The sequence below is a fragment of the Ranitomeya variabilis genome, chromosome 3, assembly GCF_051348905.1.
Source record: "Ranitomeya variabilis isolate aRanVar5 chromosome 3, aRanVar5.hap1, whole genome shotgun sequence".
Classification (NCBI taxonomy): Eukaryota; Metazoa; Chordata; class Amphibia; order Anura; family Dendrobatidae; genus Ranitomeya; species Ranitomeya variabilis.
This window is the reverse complement of record NC_135234.1, coordinates 168366897-168385594: the sequence shown is the minus strand read 5'-3', so window position 1 is coordinate 168385594 and position 18698 is coordinate 168366897. Positions and strand designations below refer to the sequence as shown.

At 46.1% G+C, this 18698-nt stretch overlaps 1 protein-coding gene across 3 annotated transcripts in view; it reads left to right on the top strand.

The window, feature by feature from the left end:
* BLZF1 (basic leucine zipper nuclear factor 1) overlaps positions 1 to 12528 on the top strand; it is a 34537-nt gene extending 22009 nt beyond the window's left edge. For 2 of the 3 annotated variants that reach the window (XM_077294848.1, XM_077294849.1), the window contains exons 4-7: positions 1934 to 2133; positions 5109 to 5237; positions 11437 to 11656; positions 11966 to 12488. In XM_077294848.1, the coding sequence (XP_077150963.1) occupies positions 1934 to 2133; positions 5109 to 5237; positions 11437 to 11656; positions 11966 to 12148 (732 nt within the window). In that variant the 3' untranslated portion in view covers positions 12149 to 12488. Of the gene's footprint in view, positions 1 to 1933; positions 2134 to 5108; positions 5238 to 11436; positions 11657 to 11965 lie in introns of all 3 variants that reach the window. The other variant, XM_077294846.1, reaches the window with a different exon arrangement.
* Positions 12529 to 18698: the final 6170 nt, after the last annotated feature.

Below are 18698 nucleotides of genomic sequence, written 5' to 3'. Positions count from 1 at the left end.
AATTTTTGTAATGGGTATAAACAGTGGCAGACAGATTTAAATATATGGATATTGCATGGGAAAGGCAATAACTTATACAAAGAGTACAATTGCATTTTTTTAGTAATTTTTTTATGTCTTGCATGTGTCTGCATCTAGTGGCTTCAAAAATATAGTGTGAACTTTTTTCCTCATACCTTGTAACATTGTATATCTACAAGCGATCTGCATCTGACCGCGCTTGAACTTGGGTTTAATTGTATTTGTCCATTGAGGATGAATAAGTTTTATTCTGTAAGGTGCTGCATGTAACCAAAGTTTCTGTGCGCACAGTGGATGTTGTCCTGTCTGGTAAGAGTGACATTGTTTCCCATGTATCCTGGCATCTGAAGTTCAGTGTATGAGGTTATGATGTGTGACAGCTTGACAGGAAGGTCACACTGAGAAGAGCACAGATCATCTCCTCTCATGAGGCCGTGAATCATCGGCTCTTTTTATTCAGGTTTTTTAATCTGTTACACTATTTATCAGTTACTGTCCTTTTTTCTACGGTTTTGACATGAGTTCAATTGTGATAGGTCTTCAGCTAAATTTGTTTTCCGAAACTGGACAACCTTTTTTTTTAAAGGACCTTTCACCAAATGTTTTATGTTCAACTGGACACAGGTTGGATTAGTGGCTGCAAAGTGAAATGAAACTATTTTTTATTTCACCTTTCCGTTTTGGAGATACTGGCTATCAAAGTATTTGGCACCATATGAGTAAAGTTTTGTTATGTCAAAGTGGGTGTTACCACCAGAAGATTTTCACTGGGAGCATGTACTTCTCCCTCTATCACTAAACAGGCAACAACACAGGATGAAAAGAACACTCCCCCACCATAGGTTAGGTTTCTCAGTGTGTGATGTAATGACTCGGCTCTGAACTCCAGGTCTCACCGGATGCATAATTAGAAAGTGCATCTGAGGTTAGCTGTGTCATATTACATACCTTTCTACCAGCTATCCTTTTCTCATAGCATTGTCAGATCTGCTGTATTGCCCCTTCCCCACACTGCATATAAGGCGATGAGTCGTATTATGTCTGTTATCCACATATTTGCCCTGCAGTGAGAGCAGAGCAGGCTGCCATTACATCTCATAGAGGAGTAGCTTGTTGACATCTCCTTGCAGAGTGTTTACAAGTTGCCATTTACTCATTTCCAGACAGGCAGTGTTGGAGAGGGGCAGTACAGCAGAGATGAGAGTTCTGTAAGAAAAGGAGAGCTGATAGAAGGGTTTGTAATGTGTCACAGCTAAATTCAGCTGTGCTGCCCCTTCCCCCATGTGGACCTTATTTGAAGGTCTACTCTCCCAGCACTTTATCATTATGCAGGAGGTTAGACCAGGAGATCCGAGTTGTATCATTACATCTCACACACTGAGAAACCTAAACTATAGTGGGGGCTTTGTTGCTTCTATGTTGCTCCCTGCTTATGATTGGGCATTTCGTACTTGGAGAAGAAGTACACTCTCCCTGAGAAGACTCTGATAACACCCACTTAGACTTTAAAAAAAAAATCACTCATTACTTTGATTGCTAATATCTTCACAAAGGAAAGGTGAAATTAAAAAGAAAAAACATGTTTTATTCTTCACTGCAGCCAGAAATACATTGTATGTCCAGTTCTGAAAAATGTGGTGAGAGGTCCTTTTTAATTGCTAAAGTCCCCCAGATAACTAAACATATTCTCATCTCCCATATAGTCACCTTTCCAGGAAAGTTGCACTGGGTTTACCGACTGTCACGTAACATTGTTACGGGCTGCAGTCTCCACAATTCCATCTGATGGAAGTTTGAAGGCTGCGGCCTTCCAGTGGCTGCTGATTGGCTGCAGTGGTCATGTAACGTAACAATAATCGACAGCAGCTCATTGGAATGTGGTTTATTATAGTAATTTTCCTTCTTTTTAAAGGTTAACAGAGAGTTAAAGAAGTTGCTGGTGGCCTCTGTTGGTGATGACTTACAGTATCATTTTGAGCGCATGGCTCGAGAAAAGAACCAGCTCATTTTAGAGAATGAAGCATTGTCCCGGAATACAGCCCAGCTCTCAGAACAGCTAGAACGCATGTCAATTCAGTGTGACGTATGGAGAAGCAAGTTTCTTGCCAGCCGGTAAGTCACATCATACAGTTTCTGTATTTTATGTCATGAATTCTAAGGCCATGTTTCACACTTTGCGGTTTTTACCGCGGAACCGCAGCGATTTTGCCGCTGCTGGTCCGCTGCAGTTTCCATTGCGTTTACAGTAACATGTAAACCTATGGAAACCGAAAACCGCTGTGCACATGCTGCGGGAAAAACCGCGCAGAAACGCAGCGGTTTACATTCCGCAGCATGTCACTTCTTTGTGCGGAACTGCAGCGGTTCTGCACCCATAGACCTCCATTGTGAGGGTCAAACCCGCAGTAAAACCCGCAGATGAAAAACTGTCTGCGGGTTTTCTGCGGTTTGGGTGTAGAAACCGCTGCAGCAGGAAGTGCGGGGAAGCGGGAGGAAGTGCGTGGGCGTAAGTGCGTGGGCGGAGTGTGACCGTCAGCATGGAGGCATATCGTCCCCATGCGACCATAGTGCCACCCAATTGTGCTAAGTCGCCGTATGGGATTACTACTCCCATCCGATATTAGGATGGGAGAGTTGTCCCTGTGTTTCCGGCGACTTAGCACAATTGTCAGTAAAACACAAAACACATACACATACAATACACATACAATAAACGTAACATACATGACAGACATTACATACACCATATACCATAGAGTATATACTCACGATACAGCACACTCGTACGCAAAGCCCTCGGTCCCCTAGGAAAAAATCCCAAAAAAATAAACAAAATCCATACTCCCTGTCCGCAGATATCCCAAAGAGTGTCCCACGCGGATCGCTTGCTCTCCGGCGATACACTACCAGGAGCGAAGCTCCTAGCAGTGTATCGCGTACTTTGACGGAGTTCAGCGGCTCTATTTACGGCATTAGAGCTGCGTGTGAACTTTCCCACGCAGCACTGCCGTAAAGCGAGAGTACCGGGGTCAATGAACGCCGGTAAACTCTTGCGCATGCGCAGTTACACACCGATAGGAGCCATAGCTCCTGTCAGTGTGTTGCTGCAGCCGTGGAGAGCAGACACATCTCCTGATGTGTCTGTTCCCCATGGCAGATCGTCGTGGGACCCTCATTGGATTTCTGCGGACAGGGCCAGGGAGTATGAATTTGGTTTGTTTTTTTATTTCTTTTTCAGGTCGAGGGTCTTCAGGTGGATTGAGCGTATAATAAAGGGTTTGTCAAAAAGTGGGTGTTTATTTCATTAAAATATTTTTTTCTAGTGTCTGTGGTTTTTTTAACCCTTTAATAGGATTAATAATGGATAGGCGTCTTATTGACGCCTCTCCATTTTTAACCGGGCTTAGTGCCACCTTACAATAGCAAGGTGGCATTAACCCCTCATTACCCCATATCCCACCGCTACATGGGAGTGGGAGGAGAGGGGCTAAGTGCCGGAATTGGCGCATCTTTTTGATGCGCCTTTTCTGGGGCGGCTGCGGGCTTCTATTTGTAGCCTGGGGGGGGCAAATATCCATGGCCCCTTTCCTAGGCTATGAATATAAGCCCACAGCTGTCTGCGTAGCCTTTCTGGCCTAAAAATATAGGGGGACCCCAACACTTTTTTGGGGGGAGCTCTCCCTATATTAGAGAGCCAGAAAGGCTTCGCAGACAGCTGTGGGCTTAATTTTCATGGCCTGGGAAAAGCCAGGGGTATTTTAACCCCTTCCCAGGCCACAAATATTGGCCCACGGCTGTCTGCCTAGCCTTTCTGGCCTAAAAATATAGGGGGACCCTACGCAATTTTTTTTCGGGCCCCCCTATATTTTACAGCCAGAAAGGCTACGCAGACAGCTGTGGGCTAATATTCCTAGCCTTGGAACAGCCAGGGGTATTTTAACCAAATATGGAGGATGGAAGAAGAAGGGGTTGGACAAGGAAATGATATCATGTGTTTTTTTTTCCCACTGTAGTTCAAGCTTTATTTGTGTCAAAAACACAGACAATCTGCAGGGAAAACCGCATTAAAAACCGCATAAAAAAACGCAACAAAAACGCACCTGCGTTTTCTGCCAAGAGCTGCGGATTTAGTGCAGAAAAACCCGCAGGAAAATCTGCAATGTGTGCACATAGCCTAAAGCATCTATTTGTTTTGGAAACTATAAGGCCATGTTCACACTTCGCGGTTTTTACCGCGGATCCGCGGCGATTTTGATGCTGTTTCCATAGCGTTTCCATTAACATGTAAACCCTATGGAAACCGCAAACCGCTGTGCACATCCTGTGGGAAAAAACGCGCAGAAACGCAGCGGTTTAAAACCCGCAGCATGTCACTTCTTTGTGCAGAATCGCTGCGATTCTGCACACATAGGAATGCATTGAACCGCTTACTTCCCGCATGGGGCTGTGCCCACGTTGCGGGAAGTAAGCGGATAATGCGCGGTTGCTACCCGGGGTGGAGGAGAGGAGACTCTCCTCCAGGCCCTGGGAAGCATGAATAGTGTAAAAAAAAAGAATTAAAATAAAAAATGATGCTATACTCACCTCTCAGCGCTGCCCGCGGCCGTCCGGTCAGAGTTGCTGTGCGAACAGGACCTGTGGTGACGTCGCGGTCACATGACCGTGACGTCACGAAGGTCCTTCTCGGCACAGCAGCTTTGGAATCGGACCGCCGAGTGCAGCGCCGAGGAGATCGCGACGTCAGAGGGTGAGTATAACCTTGTTTTATTATTTTTATCATTACTATTGATGCTGCATATTGCTGCATATGCAGCATCAATAGTACAGGAGTAATCCCGCAGCGGAAACCGCGGAACAAACCGCGATAAATCTGCAGGGATAACCGCAGCGGTTTTGCCCTGCAGATTTATCAATTCCGCTGCGGGATAAACCCGCAGAGCACACCGCAAAGTGTGAACCCGGCCTAACTCTAATTTTTGCAATTAAAGCTAAATCTTTCTGGTTCCCTACTGGGACCATAAACCTGTTGTTATTATTATGTAAAGTTCCTGCAAAATGATTTGAATATATCTTTTCTTTTATTGTAGGGTTATGGCAGATGAATTGACAAACATACGGGCAAATCTTCAGAGGCAGAATAGAGAGACCCAAAGTGCGCTTCAGGATTTATTAAGTGAAAGGGACCAGTATCGGCAAGAAATGTCTGAAACACAAAAGTAAGATTTTTTTAACCCCTGCAAGACCTTGGACATACCCAGTATGTCCTGGTTGGGAATGACTTACCGACCTTGGAAATCATCGCGGGGGCCCGTTCATTGCCATGCTGACCTGAGGTCGTCATGACTAGAGATGAGCAAATTTGCTCGGGTTCCCTGTTATTCGGCAAGCTATAGCGCTTTCCGAATAAGTTGCAGAGGGAACCCGGCTTCCTGGATCACGCTGGCTGATCAGCTGTTCGGCGCCGCAGCTGCATGTGTCACGGCTGTGTGACAGTCACGACACATGCATGGAGAGCCTGTTTGTTGGGCTCTCCATGCATGTGTCGTGCCTGTCACACAGCCGCGACACATGCAGCTGCGAAGCCGAACAGCTGATCAGCCAGCGTGATCCAGGAAGCCGGGTTCCCTCTGCAGCTTATTCAGCAAGCACTATAGCTTGCCGAATAACAGGGAACCCGAGCAAATTCGCTCATCTCTAGTCACGACGACATCCGGGTCACCAGGCTATGATAAATCCCTTAAGGCAGGGGCTTGTGTCAGTGCAGCACTGACAGTTATAAACCATTGCAATGCTCATGCATTGCAGTGGTTTATAATAGTGATCAGGCACGTGAAAGTGAATGTGCCATAGAGTCTACGGTAAGTAAAAAATATATATTTAAAAAAAAAATCACAAAATAATTTAAAAAAATAATAATAAAAATATATTGTACCCATAAATTTGTACTTTTATGTAAAAAAAAAAAAAAAAACAACAACACATTTTTCGTTTCGCCATGTCTGGAACAACCTACCCCATAAAACTGTCACACTAGTTAACCCCTTCAGTGAACACTGTAAAAGAATCAAAAAACAAACCGTGTTACAGCTCCATCAGCAGAGAAATAAAAAAACAATAGTTCTCAGAATAAAGTGATGCAAAAATAATTATTTTTTTCTATAAAATAGTTCTTGTGTAAAAGCGCCAAAACGTGAAAAAACTATTAATGTGGTATCGCTGTAATCTTACTGTCCCGAATAATAAAGCTGCCTTATAAACTTTACCACATGCAGAATCCCATTAAAAAAATTCCTGAATTGCTGGCCTTTGTTGATTCTGTTACCCAAAAAATGGAATAGAAAGCGATCAAAAAACGTTATGTACCCGAAAACGTTACCAATAAAAATGTCAACTTGTCCCACAAATTAAAAGACTTCACACTCTGTCAGCCGAAATATGGAAAAATTATAGCTCTAAATATGACAGTGCACAAATTTTTGTATTAAAAAGTGTTTTTTAGTGTGTGATAGCAGCCAAACATAAAAAAGGCAACAGCGTAACGAAACAGCATAAAAAAGAAAACCAATTTTTTACCTGCTGTTTATTTTTTCATTCTGCCTCCCAAAGATCGCAGTAAGGCTTGGTGCACATTTATCCTGTGCTGAGCTCTTACACCGGGGTTTCCATGTAAATCTCTGAAATACGTGATTCAGACGGAACCCCCGGTGGAAGATTCCCTATAATGAGGCAGATGGAGACGCTGTGGACGCCTTGTGGCTGTCTATGATCCTGTGGTGTCCGTCTTTGTAGGCGTGCATAAAAGCGCAGTACACCACAGTTTTGTGCTCTGAAAATAGCTGAATATAGGCCAGAAGAAGTCCAGAGTAACTCTGCTGCGTCATTATAGTGAATGGATCCCTCCGGGGTTTCATCTGACTCATGTAATTTGGAGATTTAGGTGGAAATCCCGATATAAGTGCTCAGCGTAGAGCGCTGGATAAATGTGATCCGAAATGTTATGTAAAATGTTTCCAACAAAAGCTTCAAATCAATCCACAAAAAAAGCAAGTCCCAATTTAAGTCCATCATTTGTTTACAGAAATATACAGTGGGGGAAATAAGTATTTGATCCCTTGCTGATTTTGTAAGTTTGCCCACTGACAAAGACATGAACAGTGTATAATTTTAAGGGTAGGTTAATTTTAACATTGAGAGATACAATATCAAAAATAAAATACAGACCAGTTAGACGCTCCTAATCAACTTGTTACCCGCATTACAGACAGCTGTCTTACATAGTCACCTTTATAAAAGACTCCTGTCCACAGACTCAATTAATCAGTCAGACTCTAACCTCTACAACATGGGCAAGACCAAATAGCTTTATAAGGATGTCAGGGACAAGATCATAGACCTGCACAAAGTTGGAATGGGCTACAAAACCATAAGTAAGATGCTGGGTGAGAAGGAGACAACTGTCGGTGCAATAGTAAGAAAATGGAAGAAATACAAAATGACTGTCAATCGACATTGATCTGGGACACCATGCAAAATATCACCTTGTGGGGTATCCTTGATCAAGAAGAAGGTGAGAGATCAGCCTAAAACTACATGGGGGGAACTTGATAATGATCTCCATGTAGCTGGGACCACAGTCACCAAGATAAACATTGGTAACACATTACGCCGTAAAGGTTTAAAATCCTGCAGTGCCCGCAAGATCCCCCTGCTCAAGAAGGCACATGTGCAGGCCTGTCTTAAGTTTGCCAATGAACATCTGGATGATTCTGTGAGTGATAGGGAGAAGGTGCTGTTGTGAGATGGGACAAAAATTGAGGTCTTTGGCATTAACTCAACTCGCCGTGTTTGGAGGAAGAGAAATGGTGCCTATGACCCAAAGAACACCATCCCCACTGTCAAGCATGGAGGTGGAACCATTATGTTTTGGGGGTGTTTCTCTGCTAAGGTCACAGGACTACTTCATCACATCAATGGGAGAATGGATAGATCCATGTACCGTAAAATCCTGAGTGACAACCTCCTTCCCTCCTTCAAGATATTAAAAATGAGCCATGGCTGGGTCTTCCAGCAAGACAATGACCCAAAACATACAGTCAAGGCAGCAAAGGAGTGGCTCAAAAAGAAGTACATTAAGGTCATGGAGTGGCCTAGCCAGTCTCCAGACCTTAATCCCATAGAAAACTTATGGAGGGAGTTGAAGCTCCTAGTTGCCAAGCGAGAGCCTCAAAATCTTAATCATTTAGAGATGATCTGCAAAGAGGAGTGGACCAAAATTCCCCCTGACGTGCGCAAACCTCATCATCAACTACAAAAAACGTCTGACTGCTGTGCTTGCCAACAAGGTTTTTGCCACCAAGTATTAAATCTTGTTTGCAAGAGGGATCAAATACTTATTTCTCACTGCAAAATGCAAATAAATGTATACAATTTATACACTGTGATTTTCTGGATTTTATTTTTGATGTCTCAATGTTAAAATTAACCCACCCTTAAAATTATAGACTGTTCATGTCTTTGTCAGTGGGCAAACTTACAAAATCAGCAAGGGATCAAATACTTATTTCCCCCACTGTATGGGACTTCCACTTTACTGGTAGTACAAGGGCTCTGAAAATAAATTTTGCTAGTTCTGCCCTTCCAAATTCAAATGCCCCCCTCCCTTCTGAATCCCAGTGTGCCTAAACCCTATTTAGCATCCACATGTTTGACATTTCTGTAGCGCTGAGCGCCCAGCTAATTTACAGGTAGGTGTCTCTAGAAGCATGAGTTGGGCACTACAATTTACTGGTCACTACAATGGCAGTTTTCAATTTTCACTCAGCAACATCTGCTGCTTGTTTCTTGATAACACCCATGGAGTCAAAATCTTCACTACACCTGTAGATAAATTCCCAAAGCGATATAATTTCCAAAATGGGGTCACTTGCTCCCTTGCTCTTCTAGCACTAAGGCCAGGTTCACGTGACGGGCTGCTTTAACACTATAGCATACACGCCATCGCGTTATGCTATACCGCTAGCGCAGATGATTCATCTGTGCTAGCGGTGACTGACACGGAAACGCTGCAGCCCACGTACGAGGCTCCATCACTGAATGACGGCACATCGCTAGCACATGCCGATTATGGCATGCGTTGACGATGCGCCCGATAATAGGGGTTAATGGCAGCATTAACGGACTGCGTTATGCCGCGGTGTAACGCAGTCCGTCTAACGGACTGCCATTACGCAGTGTGACCCCAGCCTAAGGGGCTCTGCATATGGAGTCCTCAGTCTTGTCTAGAAAAATCTGCGCTCCAGGAGGCAAATAGATCCCCTTCCCTCCCGAGTCTTGCTGTGTGGCTAAGCAATACTGTACTGCCACTTATGGGGTATTTCTACACTCAGCAAACATTGTGGGACAAATTTTGGTGCCATTTCTACCCATTTCTCCTTGTGAAAATATGGGGCTGAAACAAAATTTTGGCGGTAACAATGTCATTATTTTTTCTTTACTGCTCAATGATATAATATTCTGTGGTGTCAATATGATCACTGCACCCCCAGATGAATTCATTGAGAGATGTAGTTTGTAAAATTGGGGGTTCTCCTTTTCTGGCACCTCAGGGCCTCTCCCAGTGGGTCATGGATCCACATTCCATAACAGTATATTCTGCATCTCTATTGTGAAGGGTTAATAAACTTGTTGAATGTGGTTTTGAGCACCTTGAGGGGTGCAGTTTTTAGAATGGTGGCACTTTTGGGTATTTTCTGTCATGTAGGCCGCTCAAAGTCACTTCAAATGTGATGTGTGGTACCTAAAAAATGGTTTTGTAAATGTTGGAAAAATGAGAAATCGCTGGTCCACTTTTAACCCTTATAATATTCTAACAAAACTAAAATTTAACAAATTGTGCTGATGTAAAGTAGACATATAGGAAGTGTTATTAACTATTTTGTGTGACATTACGCATTTTCACTTTATAAGACGCACCTGATTATAAGACGCACTTAGGTTTTAGAGGAGGAAAATAATAAAAAAAATACTTTATTCAAGTAATGTGCTAAACCGTTTAATAAAATGAAAAATATTATTTTAATACCCACCTTTTAACCCTCCCTTGTAATATCAGATCTGAGTAAATACCCCTCATCACCCTTCTTTGTTATTGCAGGCCTCATACTCCCCTCCGTTCAGCCTTTGTAATAGTAGACTAACTTGTTGTTATTCATTTCGGCACCACACTGTACTATCAAAGGTGACAATGCACGTTCTGCATATAGACAGTGAGGTGCCCAGGAACAAGATGAGAGGGGGGTAAGTATGAGACTTCCGCGCATACCTGCCCTCGCTTCATGGCACAACTATGACGCCGCTTCTCTGGGTGAAGCGATGGTGCCGGGAGACGTGAGCGCAGTGCCGGGCAGTGGGGATGAAACTGTCCGCATCCACAGTTTTGTGCTGACCGCATCCCCGATCCCACGGCTTCCCTACTGCCCAGCACCTTTACAAACCAAGGAAAAACCTTCCCACAGGCTCCTTATCATAGAGTCAGAGAGAGACACACTGTTTGTGCTTCAGGCTATGTGCACACGTCAGGATTTCTGGCGGACTTCAGGAAAATGGCCGCCGGGAGGCGGCGCATGCCCAGATAGAGATCTCTGGACCAATATCTCGAGAGATGAGATCTCAGCGCTGAAATCTCATCTCCCGAGATCTTGGTGCCGAGATCTCCAACTGCGCATGCGCCGCCTCCCGGCGGCCATTTTCCTGAAGTCCACCACACAGGAAAGCATGGACGAACTACCGGGGGGCTCTGGACTTTCACAAAATGTCTGCAGAGCCCCCCGCAGCACCAGAGACGCCAGGATCACCCTGGGCAGCGGCGTACACCCGCTGCAGTGGACACCCCCTCATCCCAGCCTGTAACGGTACCGGTAAGCGGTATATCCGCATAGTAAGACGCATCCCCATTTCCCCCCCAAATTTGGGGGAAAAAGCACGTCTTTCAAAGCGAAAAATACGGTATTTAATTCATATACATAAATACATGTTAGTTAGCCACATGACATAATAACCTAAAGAGTTAGTTCATTAAGTAGTGTAAAACACAAATTTATATTGGGGATAACTGGTGACAGGTTTCCTTTAAATAAACCCTCAAAAAGCACTGAAAAATGAAACAATTACACCCACATAAAAGAAGCCTAATACAGCTATTTCAGTAAAAATAATAAAGTAATGGCTGCTGCAATGCACAGAGGCATAAAAGGAAAAAAATGGCAGGTTATTAACACCTTTTCAGGCCTCGTCATTCAAGGGTTAAAAATTGCTGCTGTAAACCGAGCTTTATGGAGTTCTACTTTCATAGATCTCCTCCAGTGATCGTATTTTCATCACTTCTGACTTTGATCATATCTTCTTTCTGTTCCATAGAGTGTTAGAAGAACTCCTCATCTCCCTGCAGTGGGGACGACAGCAGACCTACTACCCTGCCGCTCAGCCGTACTCTACCACCGAGCTCGTGGCAGCAAACCGGAAGCTGGCACAAGCGGTAAAGTCCCACCTTATTGGAAATACCGGATCCACGAGCCCTAAGCACGCTCAACAGAACACTGAATTTTGCAGCACTCCTGCAGAAAAAATGGCAGAAATGGTAAATTACTTTTAATGTTCTACAACAGAATTCCCCATCATATCCACCATTTCTGACTCCTGTTTTCTGACACTGAGAAGAGCAGAGGGGTTGTCATGGTCTACTATTACAGCCTCCTCTGACCCATTGGCAGAATATGGAGTCGTACATGGTGCCTTTCTTCTGCTGGCAGTAGTGGGGAGTCCTGCCGCTGTATATATTTAATTCTCTGGCATACAAGGTTCCTCAGATGTGAGCAGACATATTAATTAAATGTAAAGTCCAAGAGGCAACAGACATATTAATTACATGACTTTTCCTATGTTTCAGATACTGAATACACAGGATCCCATCGCATGTTCTGAGACGTCTCCAGACCTTTCCTTCTCTGAGTCCTCACCTTCTTTCTTAGCAGCAAAAAAAAGTATTGGGCGATTTCACCCATATACAAGATATGAGAACATCACTTTCAATTGCTGCAATCACTGCCATGGAGAACTGATCGCACTATAGGACACTGTAGTCCTTACTGATAGCAGTGAAGATAATGGCACTCGGACAGCAATAATTTCTATACTGGGGCATGAGATGATGGCACCCGGCTTAGTGCAATAAAATCCATACTAAGGGAAATAACGACTGTACCGTTACAGCAGAAATTTGAAGCAAGATGTCTGACATTTACGGTGACTGTTGCGGTCTTTTGTTACAAATAGGTCATTCCATTATGCAGTGTTCAGTATTCTACTCCCCAGGGACATTTTGCATCTTTTTTATTGATATTCTGTTTGATCTGAAGTGTTTTCGGACAGTATTAAAGCAACAGGCCTTATTCAAATGCTGTGTTTTATTTTGACTTTTGATTGGTACTTCAATTAAAAAGAAAAATGGAGGCGTTCGCGAGTGGCGCAACTATTGCCTTATGTAGCTCTTAAGGTAATTATGTATGTACTATCTCATTGCTAACACATATTTGAGAACTAAAAGAATAATATAATAATAATGTTCCTCTAGCCTATATAACCCATCCAGTGCAATGGGAAATAACAACCATGACACCAGTGTGAACAGAGCCTTAAAGGGGTATTCTCATTTTATGAAATTGGTTTAGTTATTTAGACAGCATGAAAATAAGCTAGATTGCAATTGACTGATGTTTTCTACTGTCATTCACCTCCTTTGATGACTTTTTATTTTGCATTGTTTACAGCTTGTTGTCAAGGAAGCCGACCACCAGCGCCTGGCTGAGTATGCCACAGTAACTGCATTCCAACCTGAAGCGTTGACTCCTAAAATCCTAGTCTCCTGTCACCAGTTTGAAAGCTGCTCACCCCACCCTTCCTGTTTAGATCCTGAATTGGAGCTGTTATCAGTCCTGCAAAGCACAAGCCCTGATCCCGCAGCTGATTAGCCAGAACAGTTCTGCTAATCACTGCTCAGGTTCCCCAAGAGTGGAAGAATGCTTGTTGAAGGTACTGTTATCTCAATATGTAAAGATAAGAATATAAACATTGGATGGCTGTCAGCTGAACGATGGTTTGGCCAGTCGTTTAGCCAGCAGCCATCTTGGCTATCTCACCCATTGAAAGAAGCATTCACTTGGCTGAGCATTGCTGTGTTCTTTATGAGACATTTGTCAGACATTACTGGTGGCGGCTTATCTCTGAGAGATCAAAAACACCTGAATTCTGGAATCAGACATGTCACTTGCCCCCATTAATTAATGTATATGGGGGTCATTAGACCTGAATGTGTCACAGTAGCACATTCAGCAGCAGGATGATGCTCTATATCCCGAACTGCCAAAGATGAGTGCCCACCCCCCAGCAACAAGGGGGAGGAGGCTGGAGAGCTGTGAGCTCCTGAAGACACATCTTGAGACTGACCCTTCAAAGGGATTTTCCAGTAAAAAGAACTTATCACGTATCCACGGCATAACTGGATAACTTTTAGGTAAGGCTAGTTTCACACTAGCGTTTTGAGGAGCTGCTGACTTCCTCTGTGAAGCCCCGCCCCCTCGGCCGCTAGCTCCGCCTACTTCTTCATGCGGCCTGTTTACCTATCTTTAACATTAGGTACAAAAGTCTTGACGCTGTATGCGGATGCTTCTGCATGCGTCGTTTTGACGATGCAGAGAAAAAAAATTTGCTACTAGCTGTGTTCTACCCTGGTCGCCGCATCGTCAAAACGACGCATGCGGAAGCATCCGCATACATCCGCATAACCTGCGTACCTAATGTTAAAGATAGGTACGCAGGCCGCATGCCGAAGTAGGCGGAGCTCACGGCGGAGGTGCGGCCGAGGGCGGGACTTCATGGAGGAAGTCCGTAGCCCTCCGCAGCTCCTCAAAACGCTAGTGTGAAACTAGCCTAAGTGAGAGTCCGACTGTTGATTCCTCCACCAATCACGAAAACTGGAGTCTTTTCTCTCATTTGAATGAAGCGGAGCACATCACATGGCAATCTCCGGCAGTCCCCTAGAGAATTACTGGGGCCATAGTGCACATGCTCACCCACCACTTTATTCAAAGAAGGGACAAAAGTCACCGTTTTTTTGAAGGAGGGGGATGTAGGGGCTTTGAACTGAAGTACACCTTCAAACGACAAAAAGTCAACCAAACGTGCCAATTTCTATGGGCACCTTCCAACTGTCCAGAGACAGATGATCAGCAGGAAGGATTGGGCATGTTTGTTTTTTTGTTTTAATGCCTGATCCTTTTGTTTACCCATGAGACAATCCACTGTGAGAAGTGTTGTCGGAGCTCTCTATGAAAACCACCTTCATGCTCAATAAGGGTATTGGGGCATCAGGTGAGGTAGCTGACCACTATGTGTTACATGTGCAGCTGTACAGGTGTAAGGCCGGAAGCTGCATTACTGATAGGCCCTGATGATGTTTCTCCTACGCCTCATTGGGGGACACAGACCGTGGGTGTTATGCTGCTTCCCACTAGGAGGACACTAAGTGATACAAAGAAAGTTAGCTCCTCCCCTGCAGTATACACCCTCCTGCTGGCCCTCAGCTAACCAGTTCTTGCTTAGTGTCTGTAGGAGGCACTTGGGTCTGTTTTCAGACCCCAACTTTCTTATTTTAATTTAAATTTTTATTTTTCTGTAAATTTTTATTTTTTATTCAACGGAGTGAAGGGGGCGACGGATCCTTTTTTATGGGACCCGCTCTCCCCCGAACCAGCAACAGGCGAGCACGGCGAGTATACCTCCCCGTCCCTCTCCTGCGACGTTGGAGCACGCCAATTTTTACTGGGGCGACGGGTTTCCATCTTTGGTCCTGATCTCCCTTCCCCCTGCAAGACGGCGAGCACATAGAGCCTGGCTCTAATGTTCCTCTCCGGGGCCGACAGACAAGGCCCACATTACATGGCGTTGCATACTTGCGGCAGAGCCCAAAGGGATTACAGAAGAGGATGAGAATGGAGCGCGCAGGGACAGGGGGACCTGCATTACAGGACTGTGAGTATATCAGGAGTTCCCCTCCTGCGCTCCAGATCGCCTTGCGGCCGCGCCGCCGCACACCGCCGGGCGGGCCGGAAATTTAGTCCCAGCCGGAGTAGGCCGCAATGGCCTCTATGGGGCAGGCGCCGGCGGTACTTGCGGCAGAGCCCCTGGAGAGAGGCGCCGGCGGTCGGGAAACTGTGGCGGTTAGCGTCGCTCCGTTGCGGCATCGCCAGGCAGGCCGATAATTTAGTCCCCGGCTTCTCAGCTGGAGTAGGCCGCAGTGGGCAAATCTCTCCCACGGCCGTAACCCCGCCCCCTATATCGGCGCTTCTCGTCTGGGACGAGAGGCGCCCTGCAGATCTCGGGGGCCATTCTTCCTCACGCTGACTGCGTGGAAGAGGCGGTCCTGGGGGTGCCACTGGCCGGTACGCCAGCGGCAATCATTCGGCGCGCGGCCCGCCGACGCGCTCCACCGGCAGGCTCCATAAATTTAGTTCCCGGTTTTTTTCAGCCGGACTAGGCCGCAGTTGAAATCCCCTTCAGGGGCGAAGGTGCCTTCACGGTCCCGATGGGCTGAACTTCGTGGATGTAAGAAGCCCCTCTCCATGGTCCGGGCAGCCCCAATCCCTGCACCGTCCTCGCTGCAATACCCGACATCCGCGGCGGCTCCATGCCGGGACGCGCACCGTTGGTAAGTGGATCCTGCCAGCGATGGGCTTCTGCAGCGGGATATTCACAGGCAGTCTCAGGCTTCCCTGTGGCCCACCTCCCTGAGGTAACGCTCCAGCCGGCTACAAAATTTGGCTCCCGGCTTCGGCCGATGTGTAGGCCGCACCTCAGAAGCGCACTGTGGCGCCTTAAGGCGGCTCTACCTTTTTTTTCCTGGCGCCTTTCGCCTGGCACGGAAGCGCTCAATTTTCTCGACCAACGAGTGACAACCCCTAACTTCTACGCTGGTCGCCGGCTGCAGAAATTTACGCCCCAGCTTGGGCCTATTCATGGAAGTCTCAAGGCTTCGCCCACGTCGTGCCTGTGGCTCCGCCCCCTGAATTGGCGCTTCTCGCTCGCTGCGAGATTTTACCTAAACCCGCATGACCAGTATTCCTGGTCTTAAAGTCACATGACCATTGTTCTCTGGTCTTAAAGGCACGTGACCAGTATTCCCTGGTCTTAAAGGCACGCGACCAGTATTCCCTGGTCTTAAAGGCACGTGACCAGTATTACCTGGTCTGAAAGGCACGTGACCAGTATTCCCTGGTCTTAAGGGCACGTGACTAGTATTCCCTGGTCTTAAAGGCACGTGACCAGTATTCCCTGGTCTTAAGGGACATGACCAGTATTCCCTGGTATTAAGGGACATGACCAGTATTCCCTGGTCTTAAGACACATGACCAGTATTCCCTGGTCTTAAAGGCACGTGACCAGTATTCCCTGGTTTTTTAGGCGCGTGACCAGTATTCCCTGGTCTTAAAGGCGCGTGACCAGAATTCCAGGGTCTTAAAGACACGTGACCAGTCAGGATCCCCTGGTCTTAAACGCACACAATATTCCTTGGTCTTAAAGGCACACGACCAGTATTCCCTGGTCTTAAAGGCACACGACCAGTATTCCCTGGTCTTAAAGGCACACGACCAGTATTCCCTGGTCTTAAAGGCACACGACCAGTATTCCCTGGTCTTAAAGGCACACGACCAGTATTCCCTGGTCTTAAAGGCACACGACCAGGATTCCCTGGTCTTAAAGGCACACGACCAGTATTCCCTGGTCTTAAAGGCACACGACCAGTATTCCCTGGTCTTAAAGACACACGACCAGTATTCCCTGGTCTTAAAGGCACTCGACCAGTATTCCCTGGTCTTAAAGGCATGACCAATCCGAAACTGGTCATAAATGAGGAGCCCTCTGCCGCTGATCCAAGTTTATCCTAGTGTAACTAGTTCCCTCAGTCTAAACTCCCTCGTAGAGCTTTTGCCATCCAGTCCGGATATGCGAGTCACTGGATAGAAGCCTCTACGTGGGACGCTATGCCTGGTCTGATTTTTAAGGGCGACAGGCACTTTAAAGGGCGCCGGTCTCCCCACACCATCAACAGACGGGCACATGAAGGTCGCTTCCAGGTATCCTTTTTCTGCATCCAGGTCTAACGCCAGACAACCTGTCCTGTCCACCCGGAGACCTGAACTCTGTCGATGAACAGAGGCACCCCTTTCGGGCGTCTGAGCACCCCCCTCTGCATCACCACTATTTAACAGAAGATGCAGGAAATGTTCCCTCTCCACTTCCCTGTTAGGAGGATGGTGGATCGAGGCTCCTAATTTTTAACTCTATGACCTGCTGGAAGCAGCGGCGCATTCTGCCACTCCGCAGATTAATCGGGTGCAATCTCCTGTGGTTTATCTACCAGTATCCCTGTCCGATATGTCCTCAATTACAAATGCCACGCTCTGTCAAATAGCAAATCTGGTTTGTTCCGTTTCGCGGCTACGGGTCCAGCCCTCTACCCTCCCTAGCCGCCGCATGGATTGCTAGAGCAACGGTCTCCTGCCTGGAGACCTTAACTACCTTGATTCACACCAGTACCCCTTTCCTGAAGACAGTTCAGCTGGTCAATCAAATTTTTCAGCGGGAGACTAACCAAGGATCGTACGTTCCTACAGCCCCGACCAACAGTGAAAGGGTTGTCCAGGACAGTCTAGATCTAAGGGATCTTGGTTCCTAAAAACGGAATGAGAAGTAGGACCGATCCCGGACCTCAAACTTCTAACTTTTTCACAAGGTTCTTCTTCTTCTTCGAATGGAGTTCCTCTGCTCAGCTATTACTTCAACACAAAAGGTGCAGTCTCTGGCATCCATCGACATTCGGGATGCCTAACCTCTTCAAAATTCCTTTGCCTTTCCATTCGTGAACAGCATTTAAGTCACGACCTTGTCCTTCGGCCTTGCTACCGCACCCAGAGCGTTCGCAAGGGTCATGGCGGCTGTCATCTTGCACCTAGAGGCGTGGTCGTTCTGCCCTGTTTGGCCGATTGTTTACACGCCCTTGCAGGACTACGCTGAGTCGACTATATCACTTGTGATATCCTCTCACCTGGACTGGAAGCTAGACTTAGACAACTTCTCATTTCCAGCCCAGCAGATATCCTTTTTGAGGATGATCCGGTATTCTTCCAGAAGGGTGGTAAATTTCCCTCCAGACAAGGTCATGGTTTTCAACAGGGAGCTCGCGCTCTTGCTCACTCATCCCCTCATTTCATTCGATTTGCTGGGAGGTTTCTCTAAAAAAAAAACAAAAAAAAAAAAAAAACGACGGGGACGACAATGGAAGCAGTTTCCTTCGCTCCGTTAGTTTTTTTCAGCAAGTCAAGCAGCCTTTCAGACGATAGTCTCTGAGCTCTTTCTTCATCCGGGGTTTTTTCTCCCGGTTCCATGGTTACTAGTAACTTCCAATGCCAGGCCTCTTCTTCCGATCATTGCTCTGGAGTTCTCAAAGGTAGTCCTATAGTAGGTCCTCTACCTTATGGCGGGTCAACCCAGCCGATTTCAATTGGACAGCGCCACGGCTGTGTCATACGTCAATCATCTAGCGAGTACCCATGTTCAAGCTCCTT